Genomic DNA, 17,706 nt, shown 5'->3' on the forward strand with positions numbered 1-17,706 from the left:
TTAAACATACAAAACATATCATACTTGTAATTAACTGAGCAATCCACCAACCAATTACGTATAATGTTTACTTTTATTTACGTTCAATATCAGTCAGTTATAGTTCATTTCACACATCATCGCGAATTTGTCCCATCAGTAACCCAGTAAATTTTCATCTCAGCGTGATTAAACGCAGCTAAAAGTACATAATTCGTGTGAAATACTTCGTGTCAAACGATTAGATACTTTCAACTACATTTAATGAAGCTGACCTGACTATTTACTGAGTTATAGATATGATAAAATTGGCAATCTTTATGGAACGAGCTATAATAAATCATTCAATGAATGGAAGAATGAATGAATTGCAGAAAGCGTAATTATAAATAACAAAAAAAGGTATAAATAACAAAAATCATGGAATCATCTTTTATAAAATGTATCTTCTTAAACGGAGTTGTTTGGTCCGGTCACATCAATATCGGAGATCACAGTGCCGGTTTTAGGGTTGCTGACCATTGCCGGAACTTATTTAGTCTAAACCATGTGCTGGCGCCAAATTCAGGAAAGAAACATTTCGGCGCAAATTGCTGCGTTGTTTTCTCAGTGTAATGCAATAGATTCGACAAGATGGAAGATTTAATAATTTACAGTATTACAGACCTAAATTCAGCCCCTAATGCACTAGCACGGTAATATTTTAGACAGTTACATTTCTTACCTTATTATGAATCTCGGCGAAGAAATAGATCTTAACGCACATTTGTTGTGTTGTTTGTTGATCTTTTTGTGCATTGTTTTTGTTTGGGCCTCCCATTTTCGTATATTGTTCGTCTTTGGACACATACTATTGCATATGATGAGGATTTGAGTTGTATTATTATAAAACGTGAGCAGGCAACTAAACAGAAGTTTTCTGTCTGTATTTTAAAACTTTGAATTACTGGCCGTGTCGTAGAACAACCATTACAATTTACATCGTCAGATTCTGGGTGTTGGACGGACCATAGAAAGTGTAACCTGACGACTAAAAGTCAAAACGCTTGATTAAAGTCGGCAGTTTGGTAATATCACAAACAGTTCATTAAGCGACTATACAAACAATAACAAAAACTTGAATAGCTTTAGTAAAATGACAAGTTGCATATGGAGATATAGAAACTAAATTACTAATGAATAATTTAAGTAAACGGTATTTTGCACAAGGTATTTTGAAAAACACGTTTTCAAGCTGTAAAATTAACTTCTTTGGATTTATCATGCCTCATTACATATTTATATTATTTTCACACAATCCAGGTGAATCAAAAATGGAAAAGGCGTGTTACAATCTATTGTTTCTAAACACTGAGTAGCAAATTAAAAATTGAAACTATACTTAGAGACACTTAGTTAAGATGGTGAAGGGTTAAGTTGTGCGTATAACAATGCAAGTTGGTACTGAAAATCACCAGAGTAGTAGTCCAGTTTGTAAGCTGGTGAACAGTCCTATTGAAATTGCGTATCTAGTGTTTAAAAAGTTTGCCATATGGTGTGCTGAATTTGGTCAAAAACTGTATATAAATTAGCATTGTAACATATTTTTGAGCCTTGAGAATGATGTCACTATCGTTACTACCTCCGTCATGCTGGCAATGCATCTTCCATCATTGATTAACAACTTAAGTTGACAATAATGACGAAGTTCATAAATTATAAATTCACAAAGAACATGAGATTTTATTAATGTTTATAATAAAATAGAAAATATTGTGCTAAAATACTTTTTATACATTGATGTTTTATGGTAGAAATTATCAGACATTTTGAAAATTTAATATGCCTGACTTTTTTATTAAAAGCACTGTTAACACTAGAACATTAATTTGGACCGTCGGCCTGGACATTAGCTGATAGTTATTTGCCTGTTGAGAGCAAAGGTTGTTCACCAAAATGTCTGATAATGACACAGTCATAAGTGCAGAAATATGCATAGTGTACTACTAAATATATAAAAGTATAGTATACCAGTTTGCTTTGGTATGTCTAGATCAGGGAGGTGGGTTTTTACAGCAGCGACACATGCAACACTCAGACCTGCCAACCCTTATAATTTTGCTGTAAGTCTTATTAAAATGAACCTTAAAATAAAAACTTAAGGAATAAAAGCAAACGCTATGAAAAAATGATTGTTGCCAAAAAATCTGGATAATTGTTTCATTCATTTTTTATTTGGATCCGGGTTTCATATTAGAATTAATGGAGTTAATCAGGGAACCAGACTAACTTTACAGCAGTACATCAGATGCTTTGCACTGCACATTTTTTAATGCTTAGAGTTTGCATGATCAAACTGTTGATTATATAATTTTTTTACATTTGTGTCCAGCAAGCGAGGCATGTTGACCATGCAAAGGAAGATAAGCCTCTTGAAAAGTGCTGAGTGCTGATAATCAGCACAGAAGAATAAAATGTAATTTTCAGATACTTGTAAATAAAAGCAGGAAGGGACACAGTTATGTTTTTTGGACATCATATGAGAATTTGAGCCTGTTTCATGGTGGTGGAAATGATTGCCATTGTTATGTGAAATGGAGAAAACATTTTCCAAGAATTATGTCAAGTTGAGAGAGCAGCAAGCCATTGATTTTTGTTGTTGTTGTAGGGTTTAACGCCATTTTTCAGCACATGATAGGCTATGCATGGTGGCCAGTATTAATGGTGGAGGAAGAACCACCAACCCACGATAAGCTACTGGCAAGCTTTCTCACATACCCACATTGGCTGAATCCTAGACTCGAACCCACGCAGAGAGAGGTGAGATGGCAGTGATCCATAATGGAGAGCACTTTAGACCACTCGCGGCCCTGCAAGCCATTGAGCTGCATATGCTTTGAAACTGAAGTTTGTGCAACTGTACTAGTGGTAAATAAGGTCTACACGTACTTTACAAACCGTTCAGTTGAACATGTTTACCATTGCTGCACGGTTTGAATACCGTACTTTTAAATATACTTTTTCCAGCTTTACATTACCAGTTTATGATATCTTGTTACTCTTTATTGAAAACCTTTTTATACTTACGGGGGAAAAAATCAGCTGCCTTACAGGGGTCAAGCTAGACTTGAATTTTAGGGAGAAGTGACCTCTTTTTGGACAGAACAGGGAGAAGTGAGAGCTCAACATAGAGAAGTGGACTCGAAGAAAGGAATTATATGTATATATATATGTGTGTGTGTTCTCTTACTTGAATTATGGCCCTCTATTTCCCAGTAATCATATTTGCATTTGACATTGGATTTAAGCAATACTTTATTTTCATTTGGAAAATTTTCTGAGTTATTTGGCCATGTGACTCTAAAAGAGAATAATAGAAACTATATTGTATGTTAGTAAAAATGTTTAATCAACTACCCTTAATCAATTTTCAATGGTCCTCAAGAATTTTTGATAAGTCATGGACGTTGTGTCAAGTCTGTAGGAACCCTGGCAGTTTTATTGTTGTCATTTTGTAATATCTTAGTATCGTGCTTGGTTTTGTCATTGGCACACAGATTTCTGAGTTACATTCAATCATGATGTCTCTTGTGCAAGGGGAAGAGCACTCAGTCAAGTCCTAGCTTGACTGAGTGCTGAGATCTGATTATCATCTAACCTGTGAGAATATGCAGATGGTCATGTCCTAGATTGAGCACATTTTAAGAGTTCTTATTATCATCTAACTTGTGAGAATAAATAGGTGGACCATGGTGGTCATATCCTAGCTTGAGCAAGCAGGTGGTCAAGTTCAAGCTTGAACACAGCTAAGTGTTCTGATTGTTGTCTAATGCAGGTGGTTAAGTCCTAGATTGAGCACAGTTATGTGTTTTGGTTGTCTAGCTTGAGAAAGGAACTTTGTTAAGAGTTCTGATTATCTGCTAGCCATGTAAGATTGGCAAGATGTGTATCAGTTTTCTTTTTAAAGGTAGATATCAAATGAGTATGGTGACATGAACACATCAACCTGTATCTGCATTAGCAACACCAGGTTCCATAGAACACATCAATCTGTATCTGCATTAGCGACACCAGGTTCCATAGAACACATCAACCTGTATCTGCATTGGTGACACCAGGTTCCATAGAACACATCAACCTGTATCTGCATTAGTGACACCAGGTTCCATAGAACACATGTACATAGTAATAAATGTCTACTTTTCTTGGGCATGGTCAAACAAAATATGAAAATTTATTGGATGTGTGACACTGATGTGCATCAGGTCATGTACATAGTTTGTGAATGAGGGCATTGTCTCCAATAATTCAGGGCCTCCCTTGGAAATATTTTTCTTAGCACCATGAAATTTGCCAAATTAAAAAATTTGGAACCACTTTAATGCCAAAAGAGCCATTTTATGCCATGATGCAACGACTTAAATATATGTGTAATATTAAATTGGCCCTATTTTTTAATCTATATAAACATAACAATAATACAGTTTTTACATGTTTTTATTACATTTAAAGCACAAGAATAATTATTAATAAATATTATATACACATGAAGTTCAATGTATAGCATATGAAAAGCAAGAATGAATAATCTTTCTTTATAACTGATAATACAAAATACTGCTTAGTCTTTATGAACAATGTCACTGACACTTCATCATTATCTGCCTCATATTTTCTCAGACCATTTCTTAAATTCCTTCCTGAAATCAAAATTCTCATCATTGGGCCCATCAATAGAAATTTTCATTACATTGTTTCAGAGTAGATATATCCATAGAAGTTTGTAAGTTTTTGATCAGAACAGTCTGCAGTAGAAATAGGAGCAACGAGTAAGCTGGTAGCTGCCTCAGATACAACTGGATATAAATCTTTGTTTTCAGAGATAGATTAGCCGTTTTCTTCGTGCTTGATACAAACTTTTATTGATATAAGTGACTCGGGCCCATTACAATCAACAACTGGCATCCTTGTAGCAGAATCTTGTGTTGCTGAGTTAAGTTCATACCACAGAAACATGTTGCCTCAGTAAATAATCCCTACAACACTAAGCAGTCCCAAGTGCATCTCACACTCAGTTTGCAATAAACATAACACATGCAAATGATACCAAATCTTTTTGCTGATCTGTTCAACAATACTAGCTGAGTATAACCACCAGCCATTCCTTATTTCATACTAATCACATTTAATTGCTTCCTAAAACCGACTGACAGTTAGCTCCAATCATGTTTGAATAACATCTTATTCATCATCTACTGACATGATCCACGGACTGCCGCAGATAGTGAAAACAGGTATTAAGTGCCTGAGTAGCTTATATTGATGAAAAATGAAAAATTTGCTTTATACAGATTTGTCGCCAGCAACTTTTGCCAGTTAGTAAAAGAAAAATAACGTTTCTTTCAAAATTCTTTCGCATTTGTTGACAAATGCAAAGCCTAGCGGAGGCCCTGATATTACATAGCACCTAAAACCAAGTGCTGTGATATTATTGCCAAAACAGAAATAAGTTGATTGTTGCATTATTATTGTTTATTTGCAGGCGATCCAGTGATGTATACTATCGACATGTGGAGGTTCCACTTCCAAAACAGATTGTGCTGTTTGCCCTTGGAGCTTTCCCATCAGATGATGAAGAAATGACAGTAACTCTGAATTACAAGGAAGATTACATAAACATTGGCACTCTCAATGCACAGTCAAGGTGTGCTGATAAGCAAATACAAGGCATAGTACACTGTACTTGATTACTGATAAGCAAATGCAAGGCATAGTACACTGTACTTGATTACTGATAAGCAAATACAAGGCATAGTGCACTGTATTTGATTACTGATAAGCAAATACAAGGCATGGTACACTGTACTTGATTACTGATAAGCAAATGCAAGGCATAATACACTGTAGTTGATTACTTTATACTCTGCAGTTCTGAAAATCTAAGTACTTGTACTCTTATTTTTAAGGGGTTGTTGTACACATAATTTTATTTTGAAATGTGGCATTTTCAACACAGTGACACTAATAGGTTATTTAATGCCAATAGTGTTCGAGTAAAATACAATGCACAAGGACACACTGTCACAGCTGATCTAATAATTGGATTTGAACCTTCACTTTTTAGGTTGCTAGTCCTGAAAGACGATAGGTTATTTACCATGGCTCCCTACTGACATTTAGAGTCCAGGAGAAATTTAGGAAGTTAAAGTTGTGAACATTTTGATCACATTATTTTTGATAAAAAAATTATAGTTGAGAAATATATCATAATCATCTTGAAGAAAATTTAAAATTTGCTCATTGTTTTTATTCCTAAAAATTATTTTCTTCTTGGTAACCAGAAATGTAACTGTAGAAAAAAATTACGTTAATTAGATCTATTGGAAAAGACCTAACATACCTAAAATGATCTTTTAAATGTCGTAGACCATTTTCAAAATCTTGAACAAAGCACATGTAAGAACAGGACAACCTCAAGCAAAGCATGCACAACAAATATAAGAACCTTGAACAAACCTCGCATCACAACATAGCTGCCAAGTGTCCCGTTTTTCCGTATTTTGGGCCTAAATACGGGAGTACGTTTTTTTTTTGCCAAAAATACGTTTTCTATTTTTTTTTTAAAATATTAAAAAAAATTCCTTGCAATTTTCAGTTTAGAACGGGCAGTCAGTTCCATTCTCATAGAAATGTATTGCATGTATATAGGAATATAGTTCTACAGTATGATTGGTTCATTTGAAATCAAGGCTACAGTGCCTGTCTTTATCTGCCATATTGGATTTCGCAAACAGTTACCACTGTCACTGTATCTCATTTTCATAATATTCAACTTCTAATCATGTTGAATAGGAAAGCAGAATATTCAGAATTTTCTCCAGGAAAGACACAAAAAAAGCAATAGAACTAGAAGGACAATTGTGCCGTCTTGTTTAGATTTGTGAAACCATCTAGTAAAGGAGAAAACTCTACGTTTTGCAAGTTGTGTAACGTGATTTCGCTATTGGGCGCCTATGAAATAAAGAGCACGAAAAAGCTAATAAACATCAGCTTGCTGCTTCATCATACACAACTCAGCCTGAACTTACGACGTATATAAATACCAGAGAGAACCTTGATGTAATTTGATCGAAATTCGGTTTATTAAATTTCTTTTGGAAATTAACCTTCCTCTTTCAGTTACTAGTGTTGCTGGCGATTTATTTCGCACACGTTCTCCAGACTGTAAAATCGCAAAGGATTACTCGTATGCTAGAACGAAAACACTTCAGTACGAAAATTACACAGAATTGAGATCATCAGTGAAAGTTGATACATTCAAATTGATAATGATTGGAAAAAAATATGGTGTGGAAAAGGCTACTATAAAATGTCTGTGTCTGAGTGTGTTGCACTCTTGCACCTTCTGAATGGGCACCCGAATGGAGTATGGTACAACATATGTATATTTGACATTAAATAATTATGTAAAACACTGTCCTACTTGACTGATGGTTGTATATGTTGTAAATAGTTACATATGCATTAAAATTTAAAAAAATCAGTATTTGTTTCTAAAAATCAGTATTTTTGTCACAAGAAGTCAGTATTTTTTTTATTCGGGGGTTGGCAGCTATGCAACAAACAGAAGAACCTCAAGCAAACCATGCATTACAAACAGTGAATAAGTGAACTTAATGTGTGCATATGGTTTATTATCAGTTGATTTGACACAACTGAAATGCTACATCTGAGACCAGTTTGTGTTGTTTTCTTATGTTGCACTTCCTGTTTTTAAGTACATTCCTGTTTTCCTTAAGAAAAACAAATTTCTAAATAAATGAATTAAATGTAAAACATCCAGTATCGGTCTGAAATTAAAATAGCACACGTAGAGAAAATCATACTTAGGATTTACATATATAGGAAATTTAACATTGTCCTTCATCATTTGAGTTAGGTATTCTTGAATTAAATGTTACTTAAATTATTAACCCTAATATTATATGGGCTAAAAATAGAATGCAGTAAGTTTTTTTAACTAATTTGTACATTGAATCATGGTATCTTGATTACATTGAATTTTGTGTGAAGCATTCTCTTTTATCTAGACAATATGGTGTTCAGCTTCTTAATCTTGTATACAGTTTCAGTGTTAAAAGTAGTCCATTTTGTATTCATGGTTACTTTTTCCAAAGTATTTGAAAACATACTCTGCCCCTTGTCTGCTTGAGATACTATTTGTTTTTTATAACACACCCATCCAACTGTAAACAGGCAACAGGATTGTGAGATCCTCACACAAAGAAGTTAGCAGCTTTAAAAACCTAATTTGGTACAGATCACACAGATTATTTGCTGTCTTATTTTGTTGTTATGACTATGATCACAGACTAACAGAAATAAGCAAAGCCAACAAGTTTTATATGATTCAACAAATTAAATCCCTAGAATACAAAGTGAAAATTTTAAAGGAACTTACAGTATTGAGAATGACATCCCAAACAATGCTACATGTACTATCACATGTCTGAAAGTGAAATGTTCCAAATGAATTCCAGTCTTGAATATGCTGATGTACCAAGTTGTGAATAGTTTGATGTACCTACAGATCTTGATGTTTCAAAATCGTGTAATCCAGGACGACTTTAAATCATTTTACAATAATGTTTAAATAAATAATTTCTCTCAAATTGTTTCAAAACACAACTAAAAGTGATTCCACATAATAATATTAAAACAGGAATGAATGATTTTGTTTACTTCATTCTTATAAACATCCCACTTGACCTACGTTGTAGCATTTATCCAAGGAAAGAAAATAATCCTAATGGAAAATTACATCAAACTGTAAACAAGGTTAGGTCTTGAACTTAAATTCAAGTCAACATCATTATGAAAATTGGCTAGGCAATAGAATTTTCAAGGAATAAACCAAGGTCCAAGATTCAAATCTAAGATATTTAGACACAAACTTGTATATAACATACCCAGTGCATAAGGTGTTTTTTATTATAAAATTAATTTTTGCTTAATAAGGTTATTCTGTTTGTTATTAGCACATGTTCTTAATTAATGCATGTCTAGGTAGTTATGGTATTTGCATCCTAGCACATGTACACTAGAGATCTGGTTTGGTTTGTGCAGAAACTATTGAGGGGTTCCAATTTTCTCCTGTGGGGTAAAATAGGCCTGATAGCACACCATAAGAGGTGATTTATAGAGAGAGGAGCTGCTGTGATTCAGTGGTTGGCTTGACTGACTTGTAGCTGAAAGTATATGATTTTGAATTCTATTATTGGATCAGCCTGTGTTGGCTTCCATGGAGTGTCTTTGGGTAATTTGTTTGAGTTCAGTTGCCTCAGCACTAAACAGTCTACTTGTGGTGCTGTGTTGCAAAATACCATCGGGGATATGTCATCAAATTACTGTCAAAACCTAATGCATGTTATATATAAAGAATAAAACAGGAATTGTCCAGTCCTATTTTCCTGTACCTGACAAAATTAAAATTGTTTTCACCATTAAAGAGTAGTGATCTACAAAAAGTATTGTTAGCAGTTTTAGATTGTTTGTTTTGAGTTGTACAGATTGAAACTTGATCACAGCAGGGTTCTGTTGGGGAGATGCAATGTTTGTTGAAATACTTTTCTCGACTCTGACAAACCCATTATTGTGATATGCTGGGACATGTATTTAAATGTCCTGCTTACGTGGATGATGTTTGTTGTAAAGTTATTAAAAAGCGAACTATAAGATATATATTTTGTAAGGTTTTTATTGTTATAGATGTTGAGAGAATTTAGAACAATAGATGTCAAATTTCTTGTATACTTTTTAGCTAGCAACTGGCAGCTGTATTAAGGCAGCATTTTACATGCACTTTTGTTGTTAGAAGAGAAATATTTATGAAACTGAGTGAAAATTTCCATTTTAGGCAAGAAATTGAATTCTATACATTTTTGTGCAGATGCTTGTGCTGGGAGAGTAGGGCTGGTGACATTCCTGATAGTATGGTATCGGCCAAGGAGTCGGGTGTAGCAAAGCTTTTGGTAGAGAAAGTAAGGGGATCCTCCTCTGGGGAAAACAACAACACAGAAGCCACTAAACCCCCATTTAAACAGGAAGATGATCCAAGGGTATTTAATGAAACAACCCCTCAGGTAAAAAGCATGAGCAAGTGTATTGCATAGTTTCTCTAGGGGTGGAGGTATATAAAAATCTTCATTTCTGTTGATCCATCACACAGTTGTCATTCATGTGCAGTTTAAGTCATAGACCAGAAGAGCCTATGGATGGATTGTTGTCTGTCAGTTCTTTTATTACAAATTTGTAATTGCCACTCCTGAACTAATTGGACGATTGCATTCATTGATACTTTACACACATGCATTTATCTCAAGGTCTGTTAGGTCGTAAATGGAAATGGTGTCACTTGGACATGACTGCCACATGAGCGATTTTGAAAATTATGTTATCCAGACATTTTTCTCCATTTTAAAGTGGAATTCAGCTTTTCTCCCAACTTGAATTAGATTTTTCTTGATATAGTCTGTTTTTTTATATCACCTCCGATATGTTTTTGTTTACAAATGGTCTGTCCGGTCCCATTCCACAACGACCGTTGTAAAGTATTTGTTTCATAAACTAGCACAAGAGCCTCGTAAAGACTCTTCTGGTTCATCAAAAGTTTAAATTCATTTAATGAATCTTCGTGTAATGGAAACTGATGGCAATGGAAAGAAGAAGCATACTTGCAAAACATGGCATCCTGAGTTATTGAGAGAGACCATGTCACGAAAAGTTTAGATAAAGGTTTAAAAAATGTATGGGAATGTCTGGAGCGAAAAGTTGATGAAATTTAATTGGTCAGTTTATAAGAAAAATGAATGCTAGAGGACACAATTTGTGACCTCTGCAAGAAAGATCTCAGTTATGGTAATCGTGGTTGGAAGAGTTTGGAATAGCACCTATAAAAGAAGCTGCATACGATAAATTGAAGCTCCGAATCATCTGGAAAAGGTGCAGTTAATTCCTATAAGAAGAAAAATTTCTTGCATGAGAGAACAGATGTAGCCCTCTGTCAGAATATGCATGCTGCATGTCGCCAATACAAGCACCAGCTTGAAAGGAAAAGCTCTCGTTGAGAAGGAAAAGAAACAATTGCACATTGAGGCAAAATAAGTCAGTCCTGACAAAAAGCAAGGCTAAAGAAATCTTTGCCAAAGCCACAAAAAGGGCTCGACTGGCATATCAACAGGTTGTGTCCAGTGGAGAAAAAGACGAGTGAATGTGTGGGATTATTTGTATATAGTTGATATGCTTGAGTGTTTACTTTACAAATTTGTTATGAAAAGCGAGAAGTATAATTTGTTTGCTGCAAAAATTTACAAATTACTGTGACTTAATTATGATGTGAACACTGACATGCACATGAAATAACTTCAGCATCAATAGTATCGGAGAATGAATTAAATCTCTTTAATCTTAACTTAGAAATAAACTAAACATCGCAAAAACAAAATCCGTAAAATACATGTTCCCATCAATTTTCTACGTCAGTATAAAGCCCTCAATGGTGAATTGCAATAACTTTCTGTACTCAAACCGTATAATTTTACAGAATTTCAAACATCAAGAATGCAAGATAAAAATGATATATCCATATGAGGCATTTAAAATATAGATATAGACTTGTGTAATGTGCTACTAATGGCTGCAGTAAGTCGTCCACTGTAGACACTCCTTGACAAGATCTGGGTGATCACTGCCTGTATTTGACAATATGCCTGCTATAAATATTTTTTTAAATAAAAGTGCACGAACCAGGGGTATATATAAATATATATGCTCTTAGGAGTGAGCGACCTGTGATGAGATGCATGCATTGCTCAGTAACCATTGGAGGGGAAAAAAGAAACTACAATAGGTAACACTGTATGCATCAACCAAAATCAGTTACAGAGGTATTTATTTTTGCCTTATTCCATGACAAGTGCTAATGCCATGTAAATTTTTTAAAAAGTCAATCAGGGTTGCACAAGCTTGAGAGATCTTAAAACAAGTCATTGACCTTCATGGTGAATTGAATTGCATTTCCAGAAACTGAAATGAAGATCCAGTGTGCATAATTGTTTGTTATTGCTGATATTGACTTTGTTCTGTGTGTGACCAGATATTCAAAATGTGACTAGTCTCACATTTTGCAATGGAATGTTGTGAACCTTTGTACATGTTATTTATTGTTCGACAGAATCTTTGGAATGCAGCTAGTTTCATATATTTTCTGGATAGCGATATGATGCTTATCATTTGAAGATGTGCATATTGACAGATTGTGATGTGATGCTTATCATTTGAAGATGTGCATATTGACAGATTGCGATCTGATGCTTATCATTCTTATGTCACTTGTTTAGGCTTGTATAAACAGGAACACAAGAAAGAGTGAAAACAACAAGCTTTTAAAAATACAATAATTTATTTCCCTGGAAAAATTCTGTAAAAATGAAAAAAATACGAACTTACGCTTTTATAGAATCATATCCAAATATAATCAGAGAAAATAATTTTAGTAGTCCTAATAACAACATGTTTCTACTGATTTTACGTTCGAATCCCGATGAAGAATCCAAGATGGATGATGATGACATATGCTACAATCTGTAGTGTTGAGGTCTACAGTTCCTTGTAGAAATAAGAATTATCACTCTGGTTTCTGATAGCTGAAATTTTTTTATAAAAAAAATGCTTGTTCCACAATATTACATGAGCACACGTATTTTCCAGAAAAATAACAGAATTAATCCTTTTAAATCCAAGTAATTTAAAATAACTCCAAACCAAGTAATTTGAAATAACTCCAAACCGCACAGCATACAACAGTTTAATAAACCAGCTTCTACTGAGATTAATTCTCCAAAACATGGGTAATATGGGCTTTCTAAAAGGTAAACAAGGGTCATGTGATCGTAATCTAGAAGTTTATAGAAGCAAGTACTGCTACAGCTCACATTTACCCAGTGTGACCCTGATGAAAACTAATCATTTTTACTCCGAGAAATAAAAAAAATAAAAAAAATTGTTTATATCTTAATGACCTTGGAAACAACCAATCATTTTAAAATAAAATAGAACTTGATTATGAAGGTTGCTAGAAATTCTGAAACAAGGTAAGGATTTAGATCAACACCTGGTGTTTATAAACTATCAGTCAAGGTCAAACTATTTCCTAAAAAAAAGTATCATCCCTAGCGAATAAATTTACATTACAATATCAAGTAATGAAAAATAAATTAAATTAAAACTGACAAACAATTAAATTTAAATAAATATATATTAAATCAGATATAATTAAATCAAATATACATACCATCATTTGAAGATGTGCATATTGGCAGATTGTGATGTGATGCTTATCAATTGAAGATACACATATTGACAGATGGCTGCTCATGCCTTTTGTCTTGCATCTGAATGGAATGTAAGAGAATTCTGTGAAGGCAACTTGTTTCAGAAATTTTATTTTGATAAGCCCCCCCCCCCCCCGGCTATTCCCCGTCTGCAGACCATCCCTGTTTTATATTACTGAACCTAGCCCCCCAAAAAATCCCAGAGTTGTGCATCAAATTGATGCAGGTTTATCCAAGTTCGTGAAGTGCTTATAGTTCATTATATATGCTAATCATTATAATATATGTTTAAAAAAATCACACATACCTACCCTAATTTAAATATCGGTGCAACAGAAAATGCACATTTTTTTGTTGTCTCTGAAACTTTGTACATATTACAGTGATCATATACAGATGCCGATACTAATAAATCTTTCTTGTCTCAAGATACATGCATACATGCCAACCATTATGCTTTTTTTCACTAAATTACGCCTTACGCGTTTCTGTGCTCGGATTATGCATTTTCGGTTTATCCCCCTCCCCAAAAAATTAATTTGTTTTCTCATGCAAGTGCCTTTGGATACCTAGACTCCATTCATATACAAACGCTTTTTGATGTCTCTACACCATACTCATGCAAGCGCCTTTCGACGTCTGCTGTAAACATCAGCCGTTTTGAGTGGGTTTTCGTAGCGCCACCTTCAGGGGAAACCCCCTATTAGATACTACATTCATTGCTGTGAATGACCATTATGTCAGATCACGTCGCTGTTTATACTCTGGTCGAAATCTGCTATTTAAAGTAACTGGGTCATATTCTCCACTCTCCAAAATGGAGGTCGCGGATTTTGTTCAGTACTTATCGAGTTTTCACGATTAGTATCACAACAATGAAAGCTTCAATAACATAGGCAAAGGCTCTGATATTGATGTAGGCAGCAATTATTTTTTTTATCAAATTCAGATGACTTAGTGATGCAGATGTAGACAAAGAACTTGTAAATTTCGAGTATGAGAAATGGCAGCTACGGTTGGTAATGCGGTTTCACTGACTTGGCGGTGAATGAATTCTCTCAAGATTTTAAAGCACATATAAAAAAAATCTTCTATGAAAAATAATTACACTGCTATAACGATCAGACTTTACTCTTAAATTTTTCCACACATAATAGATGTGTACCAGAAATGTAAACTGGTTAAAATTGCTGTTAAACGTAATATACATTGCACTGCTTAACAGTTAACAGGCAGGCCTATGTGTATGGAGTCAGATAGGTAACAGGCTTTCTATTTATAGCGCACTGCACTGGGTAACTTTGCTACATGTGTATCCAAGAGCTAAAAAGCCATACACTCTTTTTAGAGTCTGTGTAAGAGACTTTGACAACGAAAAGGGCAAAGTTAGAGTGCTGTTCTTTCATTACCAGAATTAACAGTAGATTCCACTGGAGAAAACATCTTTTTATTTGCTTGATAATGCTTTGAATAAAAATAAATGTGAGAGATTGTTAAGTATTGTTAACAAAAATAAAACAATTCAGCTCCAGGCTCAGTAACCCAGCACTTAGAGCTCTACTACTGTGCATAGCAATCATAAAGAATATTGGTTCTTTACCATTTTAATGCTGACTGTGAGAGATTGTTTACAAAAATAATACTGAAGTCAGATCCAGGCTCTCTAACCTGAAGCTTGGTACATATTTTAATTAGAATATTATATTGAGTTGGGCATTTTTTCTCACTCTAGACTTGTCTACATCATGGGCTAGGGGTGGGATGCTTGTGAGGCAGATGTATATTTATTCAAGAAAATTTGCTCTGTTCTTATTGGAAACATTTTAATGAGAGAATTCAATGGAATGCTTTTTCTCACTTGCTGTGGCATGATGGAAAAGGATTTGCAAATTCACTAGAACAATGGGTCAGTGACCTACTTCTTGCTGTGGTCATTGGAACCCTCCAAATGAATATACCCAGTTTCATTACGATAATATAGTTGTTGGAATTGAGCTAAATGCATTAAACATGACAAGTGTGTAATACACCACTCAAGTTTCATGACTAATTACGGATGTAAACATGTAATTGCTAGAAGTAGTGTTAATGATAATGATGACATAAGCACTGAAATGTGATCTCTAAATCTTGCCTGCACTTCATATGAAATAAAAATGGAACTGAGATTCAAGATTCTAAAATCTTTAAAATATTATTACGTCAGTAAAATGTTTTTATATAGCAAACCATAAAAAGACAAGTAGAAATGTTTATAATTTTGCCTTTATTCTGAGAAAAATTGTTAGAAGTCAGAAAATCTTATCCTGGGTATTAGTTTAAATTTGTACTATAGACATTTCTTGACACTGAACCTGAAGTCTTTGTTGTAAATCTGAGGTTTGTAAGTGTTGTTTCAGGTACAGTAATTTTCACGCTTTAATTTTGGGTAGTTTACTGGTCATAATCATCAAATCATTCATCATAACTTTTAGATTATTGAAGAAGACTTGGGATGCAGTCAGATATATGGCTGTGTTTAACAAGTATTCTTATCATTGTTGAGTAGTGTCTTTTCTAATATGCACATAATATTCTCAACTTGTCCCAGTTGCATAGTTTGTATTGATTGGATTTGCCATTGCAGGAAAAATATACTAATGACTTTCAGCTTAATGCGTAAAATGAGTTGTTGCACATTAAAGAGATTTGAATGAATTTTAGTCAAATTATGTGTAAAGTCTGCAAAAGCAATGGGTGTCTTTGAAATAGATCTCTTGTAAAGTATGCGAAGGTAATGGGTGTCTTTGAAATGGATCTCCTGTAAAGTATGTAAATGTAATTAGTGTCTTTGAAATGAATCTCCATTGTTTAATTTTATGTAATCACTAGTTAGATTAAAGTTTGTCATATGAATGAGTCATATCTTTGTTGTGTTTAGGTGGTTAAGTCTTGATACTTAAAATGAACTAAATCATCGTATCTTAGATGATCTTTGCAAAACTGCTGTTTTGCTTTTAATGCCAGGGTTCAAGAGGAAGAAAATAAACTAGTTTTCGTCAAAAGTAGGTGGACCTCAGAGAGTGAATACAGTTGTGTCTATATTCAGGTATCTTGTATTTGGCAATGATAGTTACTAGTCCTGAACATACTGGCTTTCATTGGGCAAATTTTGTGCAATATTGTAACTGTTGCAACCTCTTCACAGTTACTCATTTTGACATTCTAGTAATCATCAACTTGCCAGCAGTTTCCCATTTATATTTTAACTTTCCAAAACGTTTCCTGTATGTTTGAGTAGTGCATTTTTTTAATTGAAAAGGTAACTTGTCAAGATAACACAACCCCAGGAAAACCAACAAAACAGAAAAGACGATCAGGTGCAGGAAAAGAGAAAACACCAAATGGGCCATCAGCCAAAAAACAGAAAACAAAAAAGACCAGTATCACTCGTCTCAGAGAACCAAAGGAGAAAAAAGAAAACCGTGAAACATCTTTTGACTTGCCAAATAAGGAAAATGTTGAGAAAGAGAATTTTGATACAAACATACCTGTCAAAGAGGATACAGAGATTAAGCAACAAGTAGTGAAAAAGCGTGACTTACAAAAGGCTGTGTCCAAAAAAGAAACGGTTGCCAAATGCAAAGATGTGACCAATAGAGGTAAATGGGAAAAAATAATAAAATTTATAATTTGTATCATAGCTTAGTGCATGCATTAAGACTTTATTACTGTCATAAATATCACTTCTCCAGCATTATACAAGTTGAGTCGGTTTGTTGCACATTTGCTACTTTCCTTGTCAACTAAAATTGTGTCCTGATCAGTAGAATCATTTTTTGTTTGGTGTTGATGAAATTACTGAAGTCTGGCTGATTCAAAACATATAATGCTTCAAAATTTAATATTGCATAAGTTTAGGACATCAATGCCTATGATAAGGATAAGTGTTTGACTCGAATAATAACTTTAAAAGAACGGGTAAAGTTTGTTATTACCTGTTTTTTTTTTCTTCTTCTCTTTTAAATGTTAAATGGCCCTGTTTTTCAACCTGTGTAAAGACCAAAGTTGTGTGATTAAGCTATCTCTATATCTTGGTAACAAGATTGGCTTTGGGTGGGATGTGTCATGTGGAGGGGATTTTATTTGGTGGTGGTAATAGGATTGGGGTTGTATGACTGCACTATTGTACTATCCCCATGAGGATTTTTTCACAACTTTGTAATCAATGACAATTATTAAACAACAATTCAGGGGCATGAACATAATGGGTTGAATATTGTAAGATAGGGAAAGTAAACTGCAAATTTATTAACAATGGAAGTCGTACATTTAACAGTGTAGTTTACCTACAATACATATTTCACTATGATTCATG

The 17,706-nt window shown here is 34.1% G+C and overlaps 1 protein-coding gene across 1 annotated transcript in view; it reads left to right on the forward strand.

The window, feature by feature from the left end:
- Nucleotides 1-537: 537 nt before the first annotated feature.
- Nucleotides 538-17,706, forward strand: part of LOC149808449 (uncharacterized) — a 40,059-nt gene continuing 22,890 nt past the window's right edge. Inside the window, exons 1-4 of the mRNA XM_089977379.1 lie at nt 538-674; nt 5,501-5,662; nt 9,908-10,100; nt 16,651-16,990. Of these exons, the coding sequence (XP_089833505.1) occupies nt 613-674; nt 5,501-5,662; nt 9,908-10,100; nt 16,651-16,990 (757 nt within the window). The 5' untranslated portion in view covers nt 538-612. The remainder of the gene's footprint in view (nt 675-5,500; nt 5,663-9,907; nt 10,101-16,650; nt 16,991-17,706) is intronic.

Source organism: Sinohyriopsis cumingii, chromosome 1, assembly GCF_028554795.1.
Source record: "Sinohyriopsis cumingii isolate HCF-2022 chromosome 1, ASM2855479v2, whole genome shotgun sequence".
In the NCBI taxonomy this organism is placed as follows: Eukaryota; Metazoa; Mollusca; class Bivalvia; order Unionida; family Unionidae; genus Sinohyriopsis; species Sinohyriopsis cumingii.